General features: G+C 42.1%; 1 protein-coding gene across 1 annotated transcript in view; it reads left to right on the top strand.

The window, feature by feature from the left end:
- PRKCE (protein kinase C epsilon) overlaps positions 1–22,256 on the top strand; it is a 306,814-nt gene that overhangs the window by 134,519 nt on the left and 150,039 nt on the right. Inside the window, exon 2 of the mRNA XM_018576287.1 lies at positions 638–701. Within this exon, the coding sequence (XP_018431789.1) occupies positions 638–701 (64 nt within the window). The remainder of the gene's footprint in view (positions 1–637; positions 702–22,256) is intronic.

Here is a 22,256-nt window from a genome sequence, read left to right as displayed (position 1 = left end):
AACTCTGGTCTCTGGTTATGTTCGGGTATATTGTACACCCACTGATGTGCTTTGGTAATGGTCAGAGATTGAGTAAATGGTTGCTCCAGCTTGCAACAGACAGATGGCATCCTATCAGCCTGGACAGTTACTTGCCTAGAGCCCATTGACTAGGCAGAGCTCTTTTTTTAATAGTTATATTGTTGTATATTGAGACATGCCAGGAATCTATTCATGCAGACTTGTAAAGTAGAATACATTATAATACGAATACATTATAATAGGGACAAGGCTGGTCTTGCACATATTATTAATATAATAGATTATCTTGCAGATATTTTCTTGCATGTACTGCAGGGCCAGGTCACCAATGCTCCTTAAAAAATACAGCTGGCGCCTCACTTTTTCGAGGTTTTCTGGAGTTGTTGTCAATGGAGCCGTCTCCTAGAAGAAAATCTTGCTGGCTCCTGGAGTGGACAGACTGGCTCCTAAATTCCTTTTTAATTTTTCCACCCCGATGACCTTTTAACGTTTAGTGACTTTGATTATGGGCACTGTAGTGCAGTGTACGCATGTAATTTATAATGTGTGATGGAAAATATACCAATTTCTGAACCATTATAATGAATATATTTCTCTATTTTTGTGTCACTTACAGATTGACCTGGAACCGGAAGGAAAAGTATATGTAGTAATAGATCTCTCTGGCTCCTCAGGGGAAGGTAAGCATTCACTTGTTTAGTAATTTTATCAAGGGCTCTGCAACTTAAGTTAAGCTAGCATTCTGGTTTAGATCCATTCCTATGTGATAAGGCCTTTTCCATTCATGTTTAGTATAAAATACAAGCCAGGACAGCCTGTAGAACTCCAGGGCTGCGCCATGTATCTTATGCTTCCAGTCACAGCTGCAAATTGGTACCATGCACCAAAAAATGCAATAATACTTGGGTCTTCCCATTCAGTGATGAGCAGCACTTCCTTATATTGATGTCCTAACCACCACACAGGTACACACCTGTGACCCATGTTTCCCTGAGCTTAATCCTTAGGCTGGCTTTATACTTGTATGTTTTGGCCAACCACGTTAGGGTAATGGACAATGATGCATGGCACTTTGAACTTAGAATCGGTACCCGAGGTGCAGCTCACCATAACGTACACACCCTTCAGGCCAGGAAGTTATGGGAAATCTCTCCATTCGGAACACAAAATAAAACATTTTGAAATGTGGGGAAGGGTTAGTACTTCTAAAAGTGTTTTTATTTATGCAGTTTCCTAATGGCAGGAAAACCCATGTATGCAGTCAAATCACAACCTCAGTTAAAATATTTAATGTGAACAGAAGTTAACCCCTTAATTCCAACTATGTGTATATATGTGGCATCTCAGCCGTGGGCTTTAACGTCAAGTTGTCACATATGTGCATGCAGCCGGTGTCCCTTGTTTGGGCAGAGAGTCCACTCACTCCACAACCCCAGCACAGTGACTTGCGAGGAGGAGCCGGCGGAGGGTCCCTGATCACGTGGCAGCCAATCACTGTGATCACATGACCAGAAAGTCATGTAATGCCTTTAGCAGCATTACAAACTTTTAAAGGGTTGGCTCCCACCAACTTGAAATGGTTAAAGCTGAACTCCAGGCAGTTATAAAGAAACACAACTTAATGCAAATTGGTTATTAATACATAATTAAATGTATTTAAAAACAAAAAAACTTCTTTTAAATGTTCTGTGAAGGGACAAGAGCTGCAGCTCTCATACAGTCAAGGGATCCTGTTGTCTTTCCCCTCCACCCGTGAACAAAATAAAAGGGGGGGAATTTGTCAAAACTGGAGCAAACAGAAGCTGGAGCAGTTGCCCAATGCAACCAATTAGCAACTCTCAAGTTTGCTCAGGTAAGATTTGAAAATGAGAGAGAGAGAAGCTGATTGGCTGCAGTGCAAAACTGCTCCAGATTTTGTCTGCTCCAGTTTTGATAAATTCCCCCTTAAGTGTTGTGTGAATGGACAAGGGGTGAGGAAAGGGAGGGTAAATGACAGCATCACATACCTGCTTGAGAGCTGCAACTCTCACATACACAGCACTGGAAGAACACCACCAACTGTACTTGCTCACCTGAATGAAACTGATTTTTATGCTACAGAACACCGATCCAGGTGTAGAATATACATAATTACAGGTAACTTTGTTATACACACCATGCATCACAAAAAAAGTTGTTTTGCGTGAAGTTCTACTTTAACATCTGTTTGCCAAAAACATCTTGGGTTGATATTAGTTTGATGAAAGTTGCTGTGCGTGGCTCCATCAACACAGATGCTTCATCCATTCACTGATCCTTTGTCAGGATCTACAAATGTAGACATTACAAGTCCCACCATCCACCATGGCAGAGGACTTGTAGCTCTCCATGGAATACAATTGCAATGAAATCATGGCACCTGTTGTCCATTCATTGTTACTTCCACCCATGTTAATGAATGTCCTGTAGCTCGGTACAGACATGGACAGGAGAAAGAATCTGAAGTCCCAGTTTTGCACCCGTGTTCCACTGATTTCTGTTGTAATTCTTTACTGGCTCCAATTCAAACAAATAATAAATGCACATTTTTTTTTCTTTTATGAAGAAACGTTCCTTTATTTTTCCAATAGGTGGACTTTGCCTTTAAAGGAAATCTGTTTTATTGTTAGAAGCCCCTGGCACGTATGCTGCATTTGACCATGGAGGCTTACCAAAAGCTAGTAGTTCCGCTTTAACGTTTTCTTGCTAACACACTTCAGTTACTTTGACAGAAATTCTTTGAAGTGGAAGAACTCCTTGCATCCGCATCAAAACTTGGAAGCTTAGTCACATGTCACTGTTCCTCAGTTATTCGGAGGGTTTTTGTTTTGGCCGCGTTTTCCAATTTCTGGCTTGGACGTGAATGGTGTACCACATAATTATAAAATAGATAGTTATGTAATGTGGTTGATTCACAGCTTCCATCTGTTGTGGAAGTGTTTGTGCCAGCTCGCCTGCTTCCTCTGAACTGGTGTGCTTTGCGCCTCTCGCCGGTCTGTGATGTGAGTTTTACACCCGGCTCTAAGGCTGTGACAGGTTGTTAACAAATAGTTAATGGTAATCTCTGACTGCTCGAATGGGCTCAGTGTTTGTAGAGGTTTACTTCTCTGCCCATTCTAGCAGCTTTGTGTCATGAAGCCGAGCGGCTTGGGCTGTGTGTGTGCTGGCAGCGTTAAGCTTTGCTGTTGTTTTGTGGAGTGTTAGGAATTGTAAAGCCTAAAAAAAGGCTTTATTCTAGTTTAAAGATTCACAGTCACCAGCTTATCAAAATGTAGGTAAAAGCACAAAAAAATCAGGTATTCTAAATGCTTACTTGCAGTTTGTGTCCTTTTTTATAGATTATTTTTTATTCACTTGTAATGTGCCTTTGAGCTTGCTCCGAAAATGTGATACTTCCAGGAAAAGTCAATTCCCTAGCCCAGCTGCCCCTCACTTTACTTCCCTACATAACCTTTTATGTAGCTGATGGGGAAGGAGTGAAGGGGAATACTACAGAGTGTTACTTGAATGACAGCTCCGAGTCTTCTGATATCACATCCAAGATGGTGGTGCCCAGTAGCAGTCTCGGGCTTTTGGATGTCTATACAAGGGAAGTAAATAACATGAATAAAATACATTGCATGCACATATAATATTTCGGGAATATAGTTGTTCTAAATGAATGGATTGGTGAAAAAATCTCTTTAAAATGGAGCTTGATCCACCTATATAATGGTTTCCCAAAACCGTTACTTTGAAGGCATGCTAACTATCAAGGTTGCCAGTGTGCTTATTTCAGCTCTCAACCGAACTTACAAGCCCTCATGGCTGGTTTCATAGCTGATCACATGTGCTGCATCATGGCAGCTGCAATCCAAATAGAGGCTGAGATGGCACTTTCCTTGGCTATAAAGGTTAAGAATGCATACTTGTACATTACATTAATACATGTTGTGTCATGCAATAATGTGCATTGCGTTACAGCAGTCTATTCATTTTCCATGGGCTACCAACACAAAAATGGACTAAAAACGAATATGCAGTGTATTACCGCAATGCATCACATCAAATACACGTTTTCTTCCCTCCCCCATGACTTTGTTCAGCCATTGGAGTGAGGAAAAAACACCATGTGTAAACTCAGATTTGCTCAAGTTTGAGCTTACATAGTACCAAAGACGCTTCCTGTTTTTCCACGTGACATTGCAGGACCAATCACTGACCAATCACCAAGAAGGGGAATAAGTCACATGCTACTCAATAGCCTGAAGTACAGGGGTATTTTCTTTACTCCCAGTCGCTGATTAGGGGGGGAAAAAAGAAAGGTGAGAGTGTACAGATGGGTAGATCAGCATTACCCAGCCAAGGATGAGTCCTATGTGGTACGGAACTTCAAGGGCTATTGCAGCCATGAGCTCATTATAGACTTTAGATTTTCGGCTCCCTGCCTAGAATTAAAAGTGATCTGGGTGGCTGTAAAGCTTTCTAATCCTTGAAATACATGTTGAGAAGAAACCCTATAAATGTAACACAGAGGCTTCCCCCTTTTCTCAGAATCATCTAAGTCTGTTACAGTAAGCCACACTGCTACGAAAAATCACTTCTTCTTGGTAAATTGGTATCTGGAAACATTGCCCCTGTTTGGTTTGAATGAGTATTGAACTATGCCCAGCTCTACCCACATGATGCTTTAGGGTTTACTCATACTCAACCCAAGAACAAATGTCCCCAATCCCCCGCTAGTTTGCACTCGCATCATGCTGGGTCCTTGCAGGCTTAAATCATCTGTATCCTTACTACCGGAGTTTGCACAAATGGATCTAATCTGCTTAAGTGTTCAAGTTCCATGCTCAGACATGGTTATTGATCACACGTATGCATACAACGTTGAAGTCCAACTGAACTGTATCCAAGGTCATCCTTTTAAACAGGCCAGGGCATGGTACGGAGTGATCACACCAGTCAAACAAACTGGACACTGGGGGTCAAACATGCTTGGGCACGGTACATACACACTAATTTGGGTACACCGAAGGGTCTCGTTCACACCTAGGCGTATTGCATATGCGCGTCTGTCGCACGTTTTTTTTACCGCGATTTGCGGTAAAAAAGTTGCGCGTTTCCGAAGGCTACTTGGCTGTATCTCAATGAAAACGGCCAAAAGTAGTACATGTACCTTTTCAGGCGTGGGCCGTTTTGTAGCGCGTTAGGGACGGGCGGAAATACGCCAAGGTGGGAATGAGACCATTGAATACAATGGGATTTATATTTTTGAGCGTTTTGTAGAGCGTTCGTCGAGCGTAGAACGCGCTACAAAACGTTCAGGTGTGAACGAGGGCTTAGAGTCTGAGAGCTGTCTGGTAGACTTGCGCTACTTGAGCTACATGGTGGATAACACTGTGGCCAGAAACTGTAAATGTACTAAGCAGATATGGATGCCCTCCATGTGCATTGATGATTTCTATTATGTCTGGCTAGTTTGATATTTTAATTTTGGAAATATGCAGTGTTTGTATGTTGCTGGCTGGTGGCTTTAATTAAATATGCACGCTACATTTTTTTCTGAAATATATTTTTTATACTCAATGTTTTAAAATGCTTTCTTAAAGGACTCCGTTCATTGTGCAATCAACAGGATATCCTTTCTATTTCTGAGTTTCTCATCTTTACAATTTGTGTTCAAGTCTATAACAAGTTAGGATCGAGTTGGAAAAATTAAAGATTGCCTCAAATAGAAGTCTGTTAGTATTCTATAGCCCTGTCTAGCACTGAAGAGTGATGGGATTTGACTATTATTTCATGTGACCTTAAAATGTGCATCAATAAATGATGTGCTACTTCAAACTCTGTACCCTCTGCCAGGAACCCCCAGCGCGCTGCCACAGTAAAAATACACAGCTTGTCTAACGGGAGTAAAAGCCTTTCTGCCACACATCAGTTCTTTCTGGACCCTCTCAGCCCCTTTGGCTGAGAGTCCTGGGTACCAAGGTCGCCATCCTCCACCGTGGCATTGGCTTACACTGCCACAATATATATATATTTTCATAATACACCCACGTTTAAATGTGAATCACCTCTACAGTTCCTTCAGAGTTACCATTGGCCTCCTGGTTGCACCTATAACCTACTATAAGTCGCCATGATTGTGCTGGATTCTATTTACTGCTGAACAATAGATTTAAAGGTATATGTGAATACCTGTTACCAGTGGGCTCTTGGGTGCTTCTCAGGCAACTACTTTTCCTGGTCACTGAGATTTGTACCTACTATAAGCCACCATGGCTGTGCCAAATTCCATTTACATCTTAACAAAAGATTTGACAGTACTCTGCAAAATTTGTAACATTTAGGCCATTTTTAATTATCAAACTCTTTATTGGTGCTTCCTGAATACCTCCTAACAGGCTTGTGTTGTTAGCTTCTAAGTCTTCATAAAGGTGTTGGTTAACCTCTGTTTTCTGTGGGGCCTTCGAGAATCAGGTCAATTTATATTGATCACATGATACTTTAAAGTGACCCTGTCAGGTTTGCAAAAAATCCAGAACTCTGATTTGGGGGGCGGGTCGGTGATTGGAACAGTGGTGGGACTTAGGCACCTGATACCCCTGTAAGTGTTGAATGCCTAAGATTCTGTCTGAAGCTGCAGCTCCGGAATGTAGGGAAGGTAGGAGTCATGGGCCACCAGAAAGGTGCCCATGACTGGTGAGGTGAGTGCTTTTTTTGTTGCAGGGACATTTTAGGCTGGATTCCCACTGTTGCGGTACACTATTGAACGTTGCCTTAGGGTAGCCCATTCAAATGCACCACAACACTCCAAAGAAGTTTCATGCATTTTTTTTGTAATGCTGCACACCACGGTCATGGGAGGGTATTGCTAAGCGTTGTGGTGTGCTCAAACAGGTGCATTGGTGTGAGATTAGAAATAAATGACACTGCATGTGTTGACACAGGGCAAATGTGTGACCCGTGTGAACTTTTTAATCAGTATTTTTTTGTCAACCTGAAAGGGTTGCCTGAACTGCACACAGGCTGGTTCCAGTGGAGCTTGTTTGGAGGTTTGACGCGTGCGGGATGAATCCTAATGCCGTCAAGATTTCTCAATTTTTTTTGTGTGTATAAATTGAAAAACTATGTAGATTGTTTTTCAGTTTGACTTTATGGACTATTCTCTATATATCTGTTAAATAACATCCCTGTTACCGGTAAATTCCAGGTTTTAACGCTAGAAACTGTGGAAAATTCCAATGCAAAGCAGTGAGACTCCGCTGGAGGTCCGTTGCAATGATGTGGCTTAATTCAATGTGATGGGGCAGTTCAGCGAAGTGTAGTCACTGTTGCCTTGAAAAGTAAGACCTTCTTTATGACTTCAGACAGCCCATTGGCTTTCCTAGATTTTTTTGTAAATGTCTTAAAAATCATCAGAGCTCCATCTAGCATTTTTGTGGCTTCACAGATCTTATTTGGCGTCATCCCAGTTACCTAATGGAGCTTCTGGCAGCCACAGCAAGTTCAGACTAGGCAGAGATCAATGGCAGTTGTGTGACAGCGTTTTGATCGCATGAAGGAATGCGCTCATTTCACTTTGTTACACTTGATGAATGATGTCACCTGGCTTAAGTTCACCCGTGCAGGTACACCTCCCTGTGTGTTCCAGAACCAAGCTATTAAATCTAAATATTATTTCAAGTACAGCAGGAGCAGTCCAGGGATTGAGGCATCTGGTTTCAATGTTCAAGCTGTGCCAGTTAAGTACTTTGAGGTATTAAAGAAGAGCTCTGCTTAGCACTATCTACATCTGAACTAACCACATAACAAAGCTTTTGTGTCAATTTAGAAAAACAAGACCGCTTTCTGGTGTCCAACAATTATGTACATGTGGAACATATAAAAGAAAAGGACCTTCGTGCTGGCCACTCCACCTCCTTGGTGTGTCATAGTTGAGTAGGTCCCACTAGAAGAGAAAGTCTTTCATGAACCATAGGTAGCTTTCCATCCCTTAAATGTTAAATGATACAGTGGTGGGGATCCTGACGCAGCATAAATCTGGCTGCCTTCCTAGGACTTTGAAGTGACTGATATGTAGGAGAGAACCGGCAACAAAGTATGTGTCCTGGACTTGGCCATGCAAGAAGCAACTGCTCCTTGGCAATCGGTGAAACATGCTTCCATTGGGACCCTACTAAGGAGAGTAAACCCAAATTAATTGACAAACAGTATCAAACTGCTTGCTGGGTTTATTTAATGTGGCATTGTGCAGTTTGATTACGTTGTTGTACACTGGTTTGTATTCTTTTAGGTCCCACAGTTAGGGAGCATGCAGTAGGGGCAAGAGATGGTCACTTATTGACATATTTCAACACCCTTTAAAATCTCATTCAATCAGAGTTAACATATACTTTAATAGCAAGGTGATAATGAGTACCTCAAATCACTGGTGGTTATTGTGATATGCTGAGGTTTTCCACGGTGGTGCTAAATCTTTGCACCGCTGATCACCTATTTTTTTTTCTTTTTTTCCTGGAGAAATATTTTTTTAACCAGTCATCTCATGTGCCCCACATCTGTTCACTGGCAAGGTTCAGCTGGTTGAAGTGGACTTCACTCTAAAAATGTACTTGGCCACTGCAACCCTTCACCCTCCACTATTTAAGAAACCTATTATTAATTTTTTGGGGGTTTACATTTTTTTTGTTTACTCCAGCCCACCCCCTGCCACCATTCTTGCCTAGGGGAGAATGACATGTCTGTGCTCTTGGAGCCTCCTGGGATATCACAGCCACATATACCAGGAGACTTTGGGAACAGGAAAGCACATTGGCTGAAGGGCGAACCTGGTTGCTAATCCTCGACGGGGCCAGCTACAGGAAGGCAGAGTAGACAGCCGCCTCCTGATAATGTGAAGAGAGAACAAACGCAAGAGCGCAGTGACCTAGCACAATAAAAGAGGCATGCGGCAATGTATGAGTGAAGATTGTAGTGCACTCACATGGAGTTGGTATGGGTGCTCAATCAAACACGTGATCCATGAGGGTGTATGGTAGGGTGGGCAGCTTGTCTGGTGAAAAAAACCGCAGTACACACGACTAACTGATCGTGTAAACCTGTGGTGCAATAGGAGTAAAAATAATGTTAGATAGGAAGATGAAGGCGCAGGACCCAGCGTGTGGCAGTGGAGCAGCTGATGGCTGAGATACAATGCTTGATCCACTAAGCAGGCAAATATGTTTGTTTTTTTAATGAAAGCTTTTCCTGCAAAACAGATAAGAGGAGAAATAAAATCAAGCATGGTGGGAAACTGCCTCTTTAAAGTTCGTTTTGGCAGTGTACAATATGAATGTGAATAGCAGATCTGTCTGTCTCTCTGTGACCATACTCACTGATCCATATAATCATGTATTTAAATATTATGACCCCTTTAAAATAAAGATATGGATTTGATGAGATTTTTTTTCTGCCCTCTAATCTGAATAATCAAAGCACAGGTGATTATACAGGGAAGCAGTGTGGTAATTAGAATTTCACTAACTGATCTGCATACAGTGTGCTATTGAAGATATTCTTTGATGTTCCAACATTGTGTTGGCTGTGTAAATTTTGTTAATCACTTTTCAAGTGCTCGAAGCTTTTACCAAGAGAACACAGACACACATTTTGTTCCACAAAGTACCTTTTATATTTTTTTTTAAGCACTGAATGTTAATGATATTCATAGCTGGGAAATCCTAGAACTGTTTGATTGTAGCATTCCCTTCCTGACCGACTGTGTATTTTCCTTTAAACAAAGGCCAACATTTTAAATATTAAAGTAGAACTGTGGCCAGGCTGTGAGCATTCAATGATTTACATATTCTTAAGTAGTAGTAAATTGGCTTTAAAGCAAGCCATCACTGACATCTGTAGCTTCAGACACTGTGGAAGAATTCATTTTCAATGGTTACGAGAGAAGCCTTCAGGACAGGTCTGAGCCTTCTGCTCTCTCCTTCTTGTGCATTGTTTATATTAGGGATAACAAGGCTGGCCAACTCACTGATGGGAGCAGAATAGAATAGAAAATTAAAGCAAAAGTGGTTCTGCTGTGACTTTTGAGGATGACTTACTCCACTTTACCTGAGTGATCAGTGAGGGCTTGTTTTAAAGTTTATTGGTTGTTAGAAATATGTAAAATTTAGTGTCTATTGCCTGGTAACAGTTCTACTTTAAACTGATTTTACCTGGCCAAATATTTGTAATTTTATTTAGCCAGCCATATGATCCACACAGCTCTGCCTCACTATGTAGCCAGAGGCTTATAACATGATAAAGGTCTTGCATTTCTGCATCTTCCTGTCCTACCTCTCTGTCTCCATCCTGCTTGTTGGGCTACAAATGAGCATGACAAGTGTGTGGGGCTCCCCCTCAGTCATATCCGGCCCTTAAGGTCTGGTAGAAATTTTAAGGAGGAATCCCACCCCCAAAACCAGAACCCAAAAAACTCTAACCAGACCCTTGATCTGAGCACAGGCCTGGTGGAGGGGAGCAGAAATGCCCTTTGGCACTGGGAGGGTGCTTTTCCAGGGTCCCCAGTGGAAAAGCACCATGTCCCGTGCCGATGGGGACAAGGGCCTCTTCTCCAAAAGCCCTGGGGTGTTGGGTTGTGGGGGTGCGGGCAGGGGGAACCCAGATGCAGAGCTGTTGTGAATGAGTACCCACTCATTAAAGGGTTAAATTCCAATTGTAAAAAAGAGGCCACACTTTCGAAAAAATCCTTGAATTGAAAAAACAATACAAACAAAAGACATGTTTTTGACAAGTCTTTTAGTTTTTTAAAAAAATGGATCCACCGACGTAATCCCGACCCGACCCGTCCGCTCGCGACAAACTCCCGCCGCAGAATGGCATTCTGAAAGATGCCGGCAAAATCTAAACACTTGTGTGGAGCTAGCGGTGATATCACCACTAGCTCCCCCTAACTATTTACATTTGTCTGACACCTGACAGGACTTAGCTGTGAGCCATGATTGGGCAATGTACCACAAACTACCGATGTTCGAGACGAACATCGGGCCCATGCCTACTTCTGGATTCGTTCAGCCTAGAGGAGTTGGTGAATGGGAGTTTGCTGATCTCCTACTGCTCTCCATTTTGTATTTGCCAGTGGTCCCAGGCTCACAGAGAAAACAGATGAGTCCAGGGGCCATGAGGGCAGAATGGGTTGTGCAAAAAACAAAAAAGATCAAGGGAATACACTGAGGTTTTACGTGCTGCCAGTAAACACAGTTAATCCTTTCTGAATTTATACATAACTGGGCTAAAGTTTTTTTAAATTTGCCTGATGTTCTAATTTAGTTTTGCATTCACATTTCCCTTTTCTATCAATCTTATTCTGTTCTTTTTATCAGCCCTATTTGACTTGGTTTCCTCCTCTCTATTTATAATTTATTTATTTTTTAACTCAAGAAGGGATGGTGTTGGTTCTAAATCCCACAACACCCCCTGTAGAGGAGGATGGTGCAGTACAGACCAGGGTAGTTAAAGAGGACCTCCAGTTATTTTTTTTTCCAAATAAAGTTTTTTATTAAGTTACAAATATAGAAGATGTCTTCACATACATTTATACAAATACACAAGTGGTTGGGGTAAGTGCCAAGGGTACAAAACTGTAGAATACTTGTGACGGAGACAGGAGAAATAGCGGCAATGCCGCTCAGCTATTGAGACAACGGTAGTACAAAAGATGACAACTACAGGGGACTGTTGTATTGTGTTGACAGGCAGGACAGCGTTTACATATTACAAGTATAGGGTCCAAACACAGGACACTGGCGTAAAGCCTTCCTCTACTCCGGTATCAGTGGAAATGTCTCCACCACTATTTGACATGACGTGTTCTCAGCAAATGAAGCTCCCGGCTCCTTTCACAAAGGTGCCGGTGGTGCCCCAGCATGTAGAGATAGGGAATGCACTCTAATTAAAAAGGTAGCCTATGATGTCCCCCTTCGGGGTATCCAAGCGTGTCAAATTGCTACACCCTGCTTAACAAACTGACAGGACAAGACAATGACGGGGGACAAAGGGATACATAGGGGAGATAGGTAGAAGGGGGGAGGGATGAGTGAGAAAGCTTGGCACAAGGCAGGGGGGAAGAGGGGATTTGCCAGAATGGACATGAGAGGCAAAGTAGGGGAGAGAAGGCCATAAGAGGTTTTAATTGAGTCCCAAAGTCTGAGAGAGTGGGACGTAATCGGGTTGGGTATGTGCGGCCTCTGTTGCGGCTTAAGCCATAGCAGGTTAGCAGCTGACGTTGGGCGCACTAGCATAGTCTCTAGAGTCACCCATGCTGGGGTCTCGAAGTCCGAATGATATTTCGCTTGTTTTTCCAATTTGTGCAGCCAGGTAGTACTTGTGTAGGTGTGGGACCGCTAACCCCCCCTGGAGTTTCGGGAGATGGAGCGTGCGCCTGGGTACTCTAGGTTTCCTGTCTCCCCATATAAAGGCAAATATTTGTGATTGCAGTTTCTTCAGGATATGGCTAGGGATTGCGACAGGCAGAACTCTAAAGAGATAAAGAATCTTCGGTAACAGCGTCATTTTGACCGCTGCCACCCTACCCAGCCAGGAGAGTTGGTAATGGGACCACGTTTTCAGCATCTGCGATAGTTTGGCCACCATCTCGGGATAGTTTGAAGTATATAAGGTAGAATATGTACTTGTCAGCTTAATACTCAAGTAAGGGAGGTGGCTCGTGTGCTAGGGATAGGTAGCGCGTAGGGAGTCCGTTAAAGGCAGGGGTAGTGAAACATTAAGGGTCTTGGACTTGGAATGGTTAATTCCCAGACCTGAGACCTTTTCAAAATCCGACAAGATAGCCGTCATGTGTCGACTGGATTCGTGACGAAGAGCAAGGCGTTGATTCCGAGAGGTGGGGTAGGTCGAGCCCCTCAAGGAACTTGTCCGCCTGTTCCGTGGAGAAGTGGCCTTGAGACGAGTATAAGTCAGATAGGTGGCGCTGGAATATATCTAAGATGGTCATTGGGTTGCAGGTGTGTGTGCCAGCGGGAGTGCGGAGCTTAATAGGTTTGAAGGAAGGGTCTAAACATCTAAGTTTGGTAGCTAGAAGGGAGTCTGCCTTGTTGCCTTTTAAATAGAATTTATGCGCTGTACGATGGAGCTGTTTAGCGGCGTGGTCCGTCAGTAGGAGGTTGAGAGCCTGACGGGCAGACTCCAATTTAGTCTTATGGGTTGGAGATGGGTCTAGGGTAAAATTCTGGGAGCAGGTGTTAAATTCACTTTCCAGCTGCGTCAGTCTTTGTAAGCGTTCTTTTTTAAGCATAGAGGACAGTTGGATAATTCGACCCCGAAGGACCGGTTTGTGTGCTTCCCACAGAGTGACAGGGGAGATGTCTGGGGTACGGTTGAGGGCTATATACTCCTGCTATATAAGATTCTATCAACATTTTAGATGGAGGGTCCGCTAAGAGGGAGTCATTTAGCGTCCATGCCTGGGAGACCTCCAGTTATTTAAAAAAAAAAAACTTACCCTTGCAGTGGGGCTACCCCCACGCTGCAAGAAGTAACCGCTCGTTTTGGTCTCGGGGCCGGAATACAGAAGATAAACTCACCTGATCCTTAATCCTGCGGTGGTGAGTGCTCACCTCCTCCTCTCTGCTTCAGCTATGGAATGCCACTTGGCGTCCTCAATGGACCTGCATTAGGTGTGATGTCAGCGGGGCTTAGACCACTGGGGCCCAGGGGAGAAGAGGCTGCAGGGACCAGCCTTGCAGCCAGATAGGACCGAAGATCAGGTGAGTATATATATATATTTTTTAAATTTGAGCCCCTAGGCTAAAATGAGCTGTTAACGCTTGCATTGCTGGAGTTGGCCCCCATTGCAAATGTTAATTTTTATAGATTGCGGGAGTTCCCCTTTAAGGGAGAACCTTGCAAACTAAATAATGTGCATTTATAGCAAGCAGAGGTCACTATCACACCAGCAAAGGCTATTTTAAAAGAAATGCAATAGACTCAACTTTTTGGAAATAGAAGCAGTGGTGTGTTACAAAGGAAAAGCAGAAACAGAACTTCGAGACAATCCAGGTATGATCTAACTACCGTTTGCTAAATTCCTATGTATCATAAACAAGTTTGTTTTTGCATAATGTTATATTACTGCATACTATGTACACCTTTTATTCATCTTTTTTGCATCTTCTGCAGCCTTGTATAGCTACTTCCTCTCTACACACATTCCAGTGTTGGCTGCACATTATTGCTCTGGTCCTACTTCCTGACTGTGACATTGGTGGGACATGTCTGTGTAATGTGTCTGCACAGCCAATTGTAGTCTTTATCAGGGACATGATGATGTTAAGATGTGGGGATATAAAGATGGAGGCGAGATGAGCGAAACCAAAATAAAATAAAAATTATACTAGAGCAGAGTTGCCTGATCAGTAAAGCCGTGGAGGTGCAGATGGCGGGTATGTTTGGGCTCCGTCATGTCATACGTTACTGATGGTGGAGAATTAACTGCAGATAAATTGAAAACCTCTGCAGACCATTGCTGGTGGCAGTGATTGGAAGTTCTCTTACTATCCACCAGTCCTAGGAAGATGCGTCTGTCTGTGGGCTGCAAAATATTACTACCATCCAGTCCTAGGAAGGTGCGTCTCTATCTGTGGGCAGCATAATGTTACTAATAGTAATTTACCACCCACCAGTCCTGGGAAGATGCCTCTGTCTGTGGGCTGTATAATATTACTACTCACCAGTCCTAGGAAGATGTGTTTCTGTCTGTGGGCTGTATAATATTACTCACCAGTCATAGGAAGATGCCTCTGTCTGTGGGCTTTATAATATTACTACTCACCAGTCCTAGGAAGATGTGTTTCTGTCTGTGGGCTGTATAATATTACTCACCAGTCATAGGAAGATGCCTCTGTCTGTGGGCTTTATAATATTACTACTCACCAGTCCTAGGAAGATGTGTTTCTGTCTGTGGGCTGTATAATATTACTCACCAGTCATAGGAAGATGCCTCTGCCTGTGGGCTGTATAATATTACTACTCACCACCAGTCTTAGGAAGATGTGTCTCTATCAGTGGGCCGCATAATATTACTGTCCACCAGTCCTGGGAACATGCCTCTATCTGTGGGCTGTACAATATTAGTGCATGTCCAGGCAGTCTTGGATAGAATGAGGAAGGGTTAGAACCCATAAATAAAAAAGATAAAAAGTTTTAGTTGGACAAACACTTCAAGTACATATTGAAATAAAAAAAAAGTAGTTGTGAAGGGTAAAGCGTACTGCATGCACGACTTTCATGAATATGACCAAATTCTTACAATCACCGACATTATTTTCACTTCACTGTGGTTTTATGGAATTCATCAAATGCTTTATTCGTTGATATCATAATATAGCTTTTTGTAGTATTTAAAAAATGATCTCTGTGGGTAAATGATCCCCACAGTTAAATGGTCTCAGGAATTAAATGATTGCCATGGTTAAATGATCCCAGGGTTAAATAGTCTCAGGGGTTAAATGATCCCAGGGGTAAATCTCAAGTGTCAAACTCAAGGCCCAGGGGCCGAATCCGCCCCACCAGGCCATTTCCTAGACTTCTACTTTCAGATCTAGGTATCAAGTTATTACTAAAACCAGTGATAATTGAATGCAGAGGCAATTATGATAAAGATTAGATCCATTTATATAGTCTTACAGATACCTTTGAGGGCAACCATAATGTTGATGCGGCCCACGATCAAATTGAGTTTGACACCCCTGGAAATGATCCCAGGGGTTGATCCCCACGGTTGAGTGATCCCAGGGGTTGAATGATCCTAGGGGTTAAATGATCCCAGGGGTTAAATGCTCCTCATGGTTGAGTGATCCCAGGGGTTAAATAATCCTAGGGGTTAAATGGTCTCAGGGGTTAAATGATTCCGGTGGTTAAATGATCCCAGGGGTTAAATTATCTCCACGGTTGAGTGATCCCAGGGGTTAAATGATCCTAGGGGTTAAATGATCCCAGGGGTTAAATGATCCTGACGGATGAGTGATCCTAGGGGTTAAATGTTCTCACGGGTTAAATTTATTCCGGTGGTTAAATGATCCCATGGTTTAAATGATCCCCATGGTTGTGTGCTCCCAGGGATTAAATGATCCCAGGGGTTAAATAATCCTAGGGGTTAAATGGTCTCAGGGGTTAAATGATTCCGGTGGTTAAATGATCCCAGGGGTTAAATGATCTCCACGGTTGAGTGATCCCAGGGGTTAAATGATCCCAGGGGTTAAATGATCCTAGGGGTTAAATGATCCCAGGGGTTAAATGATCCTGACGGATGAGTGATCCTAGGGGTTAAATGTTCTCACGGGTTAAATTTATTCCGGTGGTTAAATGATCCCATGGTTTAAATGATCCCCATGGTTGTGTGCTCCCAGGGATTAAATGATCCCAGGGGTTAAATGATCCTAGGGGTTAAATGATCCCAGGGGTTAAATGATCCTGACGGATGAGTGATCCTAGGGGTTAAATGTTCTCACGGGTTAAATTTATTCCGGTGGTTAAATGATCCCATGGTTTAAATGATCCCCATGGTTGTGTGCTCCCAGGGATTAAATGATCACAGGGGTTAAATGATCCCCACGGGTCTCTCTTCGGGAGAGCCCCCCGCCTAGTACTGTGAGGGACCTTTTCCAGCAGGTCCCCAAAGGATCGGGATCCACCGGCCTTCGGGTTGGTGGACCAACAGACTCAACCCCTGTCAGGAGCCTTGCGACCGGGGGGGGTCGGGTTTCGAGGTCCCTTCTTAATTGAAGAACCAAGAACCCTTGTGCACGTTTTTGTGTGCTGTGATTTCACGGTTCACTTTTCTTGTTCACAGGTGATCCCCACAGCTAAATGGTCTCGGGGGACAAATGATTTAGTAGTGTTTGATGTACCTTCTCTATTATGCCTATGAGTGATGTACTTTTCATATTCATGTTGACATTGCTGAGTCTGCAGTGGAAAATCAGCAGAATCTGTGAGACCTGCAGAAAGCTGCATCTGACCCCTTCACACACAGTTTTACCCATGGACAATGCATATCAATATTAAAGACCTTTTTATTTTATTTTTTATTTTTTTATAATTGATCTGAACATTGTAACCAAAATACATTGTTTTATCCTGTCAGTGAATTGTTACAGGTTTTTAGTGATGCCTTTTAATAAAATAAGGGAATTCTCTGAAATTACCTATGGAGGTAGAAGAGCTTACCGTACTAATAGAAAAAGATTAATTTGTTAATACTTTCCCTGAGCAGGAATTGTGCAGAAAATCTCTTCTAGCCGGGATTTAAAAGTGCGAGTGGTTCTGAGTTCAGTAGCACTACCTCGTGGACGACAGTGAACATTTTGTCAGGAGTAGATGAATTAAATACAGATGACTGTAGACTGCGGAATAACGGGCCATTTTCATGTAATAATAATCTGCGGAATCATTATTTGTTGGAAAAAAAAATAAAAATGAAGTCCAGTAATATACTTATTACAGGAAACATACGGTTTTACTTTTCTTTCAAAGCAAAGCTAGTATAAGTGCATGAAGTCTGTGTTCCTTAGCCCTTCCCATAATCACCGGCTCATCTACAGTATGCTGGGGACTGGCTGCCAATCATAGGCTCATTCTGTTAGAGTGCTGTGAAACCAACATGTTTCGGGCACTGAGGGCTGGATGACTGAACTTCTTAAATAATTTGCCAGAGATCGTAGCGCTGGAAAACAGGGGAGTTCAGACATCTCTGACGGATAAGTAGGTATTGAATGCCTTCTACTGTGGAGGGAGGTTTTTGTTTATAGTAAAATTTATTAGAGAGTAAATAAAATGAGAGTTTTTACAAGCTTATGCCTGGTTCACACCTAGGCGACAGTGTTTTTGTGCATTCTAGATGCACGTTTTTTGTGCGTTTTTTGCACATTTATATGCGCGTTTTATGCACATGCGTCAATAAGCACGTTTTTTTGTGAGCAGATTGTTGCTCATTGATGTTAAGGAGAAAACGCGTGTAAAAAATGTGCAAAAACACAGCAAACGGGCGTTTTTTAAGTGTTTCCTATTGAGTCTGTGGGGCCAAAAAGCTCTGTAATATGCCAAAAAAAAGCTCCTGTACTTTTTCCAGCGACAGGCGTTTTGCTTATTGTGACAAAACGCTCGGATGTGAACAGGGCCATAGAAATTAATGGGATTTTTTGGAGGGCAGATTATTTGAGCGTTTTAGGTCAGAAAACACGCTACAAAACGCTCAGTGTGAACCAGGCCTAAGTGTGCATGTATGCGTGTGTATGTTTTAGGGATGCACCGAGATATCGTCCGCCGAAACATATCGGCTGAAAATGGCACTTTTGGCTACATTTTCGGTTTCGGCCTGACTTTTTTTAAATTTCGGTTTTGACATTTCCATTTCGGTGCACCTCTAATATGTTTATTTTATTTATAATGGGAGAATTTATCAATACTGGAGCAGACAAAATCTGGAGTTACTGTGCATGGCAACCAATCAGCTTCTCTCTCTCATTTTCAAATTTCAACTGAAAAAACTGAACAGAGAGGCTGATTGGTTGCCATGGGCAACTGCTCCACATTTTCTCTGCTCCAGTTTTGATAAATTCCCCTCATCGTGCTTTAGAGAGAGAGAGAGAGAGAGAGAGAGACAGACAATGCAGCACAGCCAAATTGCAAATTATGATTGAATTGTAATGTAATAATACAAATGACTCCATTCGACCAAGAAAACAAGAGAGGACTAAATACAGGTAAAGTGAATGAAGCTTTTGTTTTAATGGTGAGGAGATTTCTCAACAGCTCATAGCTGCATTTTTTGCAAAGTGTTTTCAGGCATCGGGGGCTAGGCAGGCAGGAATACAGCAGGATGATGTTGCTCTTCCTGTCCAATGAGAAGACAGCTGCAATGCTGTAATCAGAAATAGTAGTGTTACTTTCCAGTAAGTGCAGTGGCCAGTGTTGTGTAAGGCCACTGCACTTTTGGCCAAACAGACTTGCAAATGTTTAGCAAGTCAAACTTCACATACATGTTTGTCATCTGAATGTTTACCTGTATGCCTTAGGGTTCACCGTGAAAAGAACCAATTGATGCAGACTTGTTTTACAATGTACAAATTAAGGGTATCATCCATGTCCATCCTTCATTACTTGATGAATCAGTGACCTGAAACAAGCATGCGCATATCATAAGCACCAGTTTTCTCCAGGTAAGTGACTCAGTATTAAAGCAGAGATTGCGTCATAAAACAAGTCAGTAATAGCAGCTTCTATATATTTTTTTTCCTTGTAAAGATTCCTTTGACCCTTCATATTGGGTAGACATCAAATTAAAGGGGAACAGTAATTGTTAATATTAACTAAATGATGTGCTGAGTGAGAGAAGTAAACACAGGCAGCCATCCATTGCTGCTGAATTTACTAGGCCGATCTTTGTAGAAAATGGGAATTTTGGTTAATATAAGAGTTAGAAAGCAAAACGTATAAAACATAGGAATTTAAAGTGAGAACAGCTGGCTGCCATTCAACCTGGAAGAGGAACAATGACTGGGTGCAGTGAGTCTGTGGGGGGAGCACTAAGGTTTTTATTTTTAGACATGCTGAACCATCCTTTTTTATTCACCTGGAGTTGTGCTTCAACCTGGTTTAAGGTGCCATCGCCCCTTTAAAAAGATTGAGTGTCCTTAATTTGGTAAACCGGTTATAAAATTCTTGCAGAGTTAAAATGAGTTTTGTGAGCTGAATCATATCTTCACAAATGGCTTGGCATATGAATATTGTTTTTTAAGATCACGGCACGACATTTCAGAATGAAACAACTGCCAAAACAAGCGTCTGATGTAAGGGGCCCCTCGAAATCTGAGCATGTTCCACTTGCTTTCTAAAGTCGGAGCATGGGTATCCATAATCTAGCTGGGAAAATAAGTCAATACCAGCATCCGACTGGGCCAATCAAAGAAGGGGAAACCGTTTTCAGACTGCTATGAGTCATATTATATTTCTAACAAACAGCTCTCGGTTTCAGGAGTATTCACCATGCATTGTGTGGTGGCTTTCATGTGCAGACTGAGACTCCTGTTTTCTGGTCCTGCAGATACTTCTAGGAACTGTTTAACCTCTGTAAACACCAGCCTCACCCATCACCTCTGCTTATAATCTGGCCCTGTTAGAGCTGCAGATAGGGTACATTTACAGATAAATAACATAAATTACGTTAAATACACATACACTATATTGCAAAAAGTATTGGGACACCCCTCCAAATCATTGGATTCAGGTGTTCCAATCACCTCCATGGCCACAGGTGTATAAAATCAAGCACCTCGACATGAATTCAAGCTTGAATTCAAGCGTGGTACCGTGATAGGTTGCCACCTGTGCCATAAGTCCATCCGTGACATTTCCTTGCTTTTAAATATTCCACGGTCAACTGTTAGTGGAAGTGGAAGTGACTGGGAACAACAGCAACTAAAAATGCCAGGTTTTTAAGATTTTGAGCTTCAGAATTTTTTTCCACCTTCTAAGGAGACCTATAATTTGTGCAATTCAGTTAAAAACCAACTGAAATCTTTGGGGCAAAAAAACAAACAAACTTACAATAACTTGGTTGCAAAAATATTCCCACCCTTAAACTAATACTTTGTTGAAGCACCTTTTGATTCTATAACGGCATTCAGTCTTTTGGGGTAGGAGCTGCAGAGGTGATCAATTTTCACATGTAGCTTTAAACCTATTGTTCAGCAGTAAATAGAATCCAGCACAATCATAGCGACTTATAGTAGGTTGTACCACAAATTTTGCTGACCAGGAATGGATTGTTATAGGTGCAACCAGGAGGCCAATGGTAACTCTGAAGGAGCTGCAGAGGTGATGCACATTTACACGTGGATGCATGATATCTATCTATCCTATCTATCTATCTATCTATCTATCTATCTATCTATCTATCTATCTATCTATCTATCTATCTATCTATCTATCTATCTATCTATCTATCATATATATCTATACACACACACACACACACTTTATGGTTTAGGTACTAGATAATTTTTTTTGATTTAGGTACTTGATTCAAACTCAAATACATATGGGGGTCTGTTTATAAATACGGTATTTTCACACAAAATTCGATCGTTAAAGCTGTGTGAATATTGTGTAAAAAAAAACTCCTATATATATCCACACGAATTAAAGGGCCCAAATCATGCCAGGAAAACATGCCCCAAACCATAACACTGCCCCTACCAGCTTGAAGGGTTGGACTCATGAATGTGGGGTGCATGCTTTCATGCTGTTCCCACCAAATTCTCACTCTGCCATCTGCATGATGCAACTGGAAACGTGATTCATCGGACCACATTACTTTTTTCCCAATGCTCGACTCTCCAATCCTTGTGTTCCTGTGCGAATTGGAGAAGTTGTATCTTGTTAACTGCAGACAGCAAAGGTGTTGGAACAGGCCTTCGGCTTCCATATCCCATACGATGCTGTGTACAGCGAACAGTGCGTTTAGAGATCATTTGAGAGGATCCCTGATTAAGATCTGCAGTACTTTGATGCACTGTTGCCCTTCTGTTGTCTTGTATCAGTCTTGCCACTTTCGGTTCTGCCCTAACATTGACAAGTCGCTGACGGCCACAATTCGCACGTTCAGACCCAGATTTTCGGCTGACAGTCCAGTCTTTAAACACTTTAACAACAGCTGCTCTTGAACATTTAACGAATTCTGCTGTTTTGCTGATACACGCTCCATGGCTCTGAGCACCAACAATCATCCCACGTTCAAAGGCTGTTATAAATCGCGTTGTTTAACCATATCTTCAGAAACAAATCACTTCTACTGTCGTGATAAACAACCTGCTTCCCTATTTATAATGGTCTGGCCCTCTAGCAACTTCAGCACGAAATTATAGCTAATTTGCCTACAAACGTCAGGTGGTCATAATAATCTGGCCACTCAGTGTGTATATGTATGTGTGTATATGTATGTGTGTGTATGTATATGTATATATATCTATAGATATATATCTATAGATATATATCTATAGATATATATATTTATACATACACACACATACATATACACACATACATATACACACTGAGTGGCCAGATTATTATGACCACCTGACGTTTGTAGGCAAATTAGCTATAATTTCGTGCTGAAGTTGCTAGAGGGCCAGACCATTATAAATAGGGAAGCAGGTTGTTTA

The sequence above is a fragment of the Nanorana parkeri genome, unplaced genomic scaffold (assembly GCF_000935625.1).
Source record: "Nanorana parkeri isolate BGI_ZX_2015 unplaced genomic scaffold, ASM93562v1 scaffold63, whole genome shotgun sequence".
NCBI classification, from domain to species: domain Eukaryota; kingdom Metazoa; phylum Chordata; class Amphibia; order Anura; family Dicroglossidae; genus Nanorana; species Nanorana parkeri.
The sequence above is the reverse complement of the archived record's forward strand: the minus strand, read 5'-3'. Positions and strand labels throughout refer to the sequence as shown.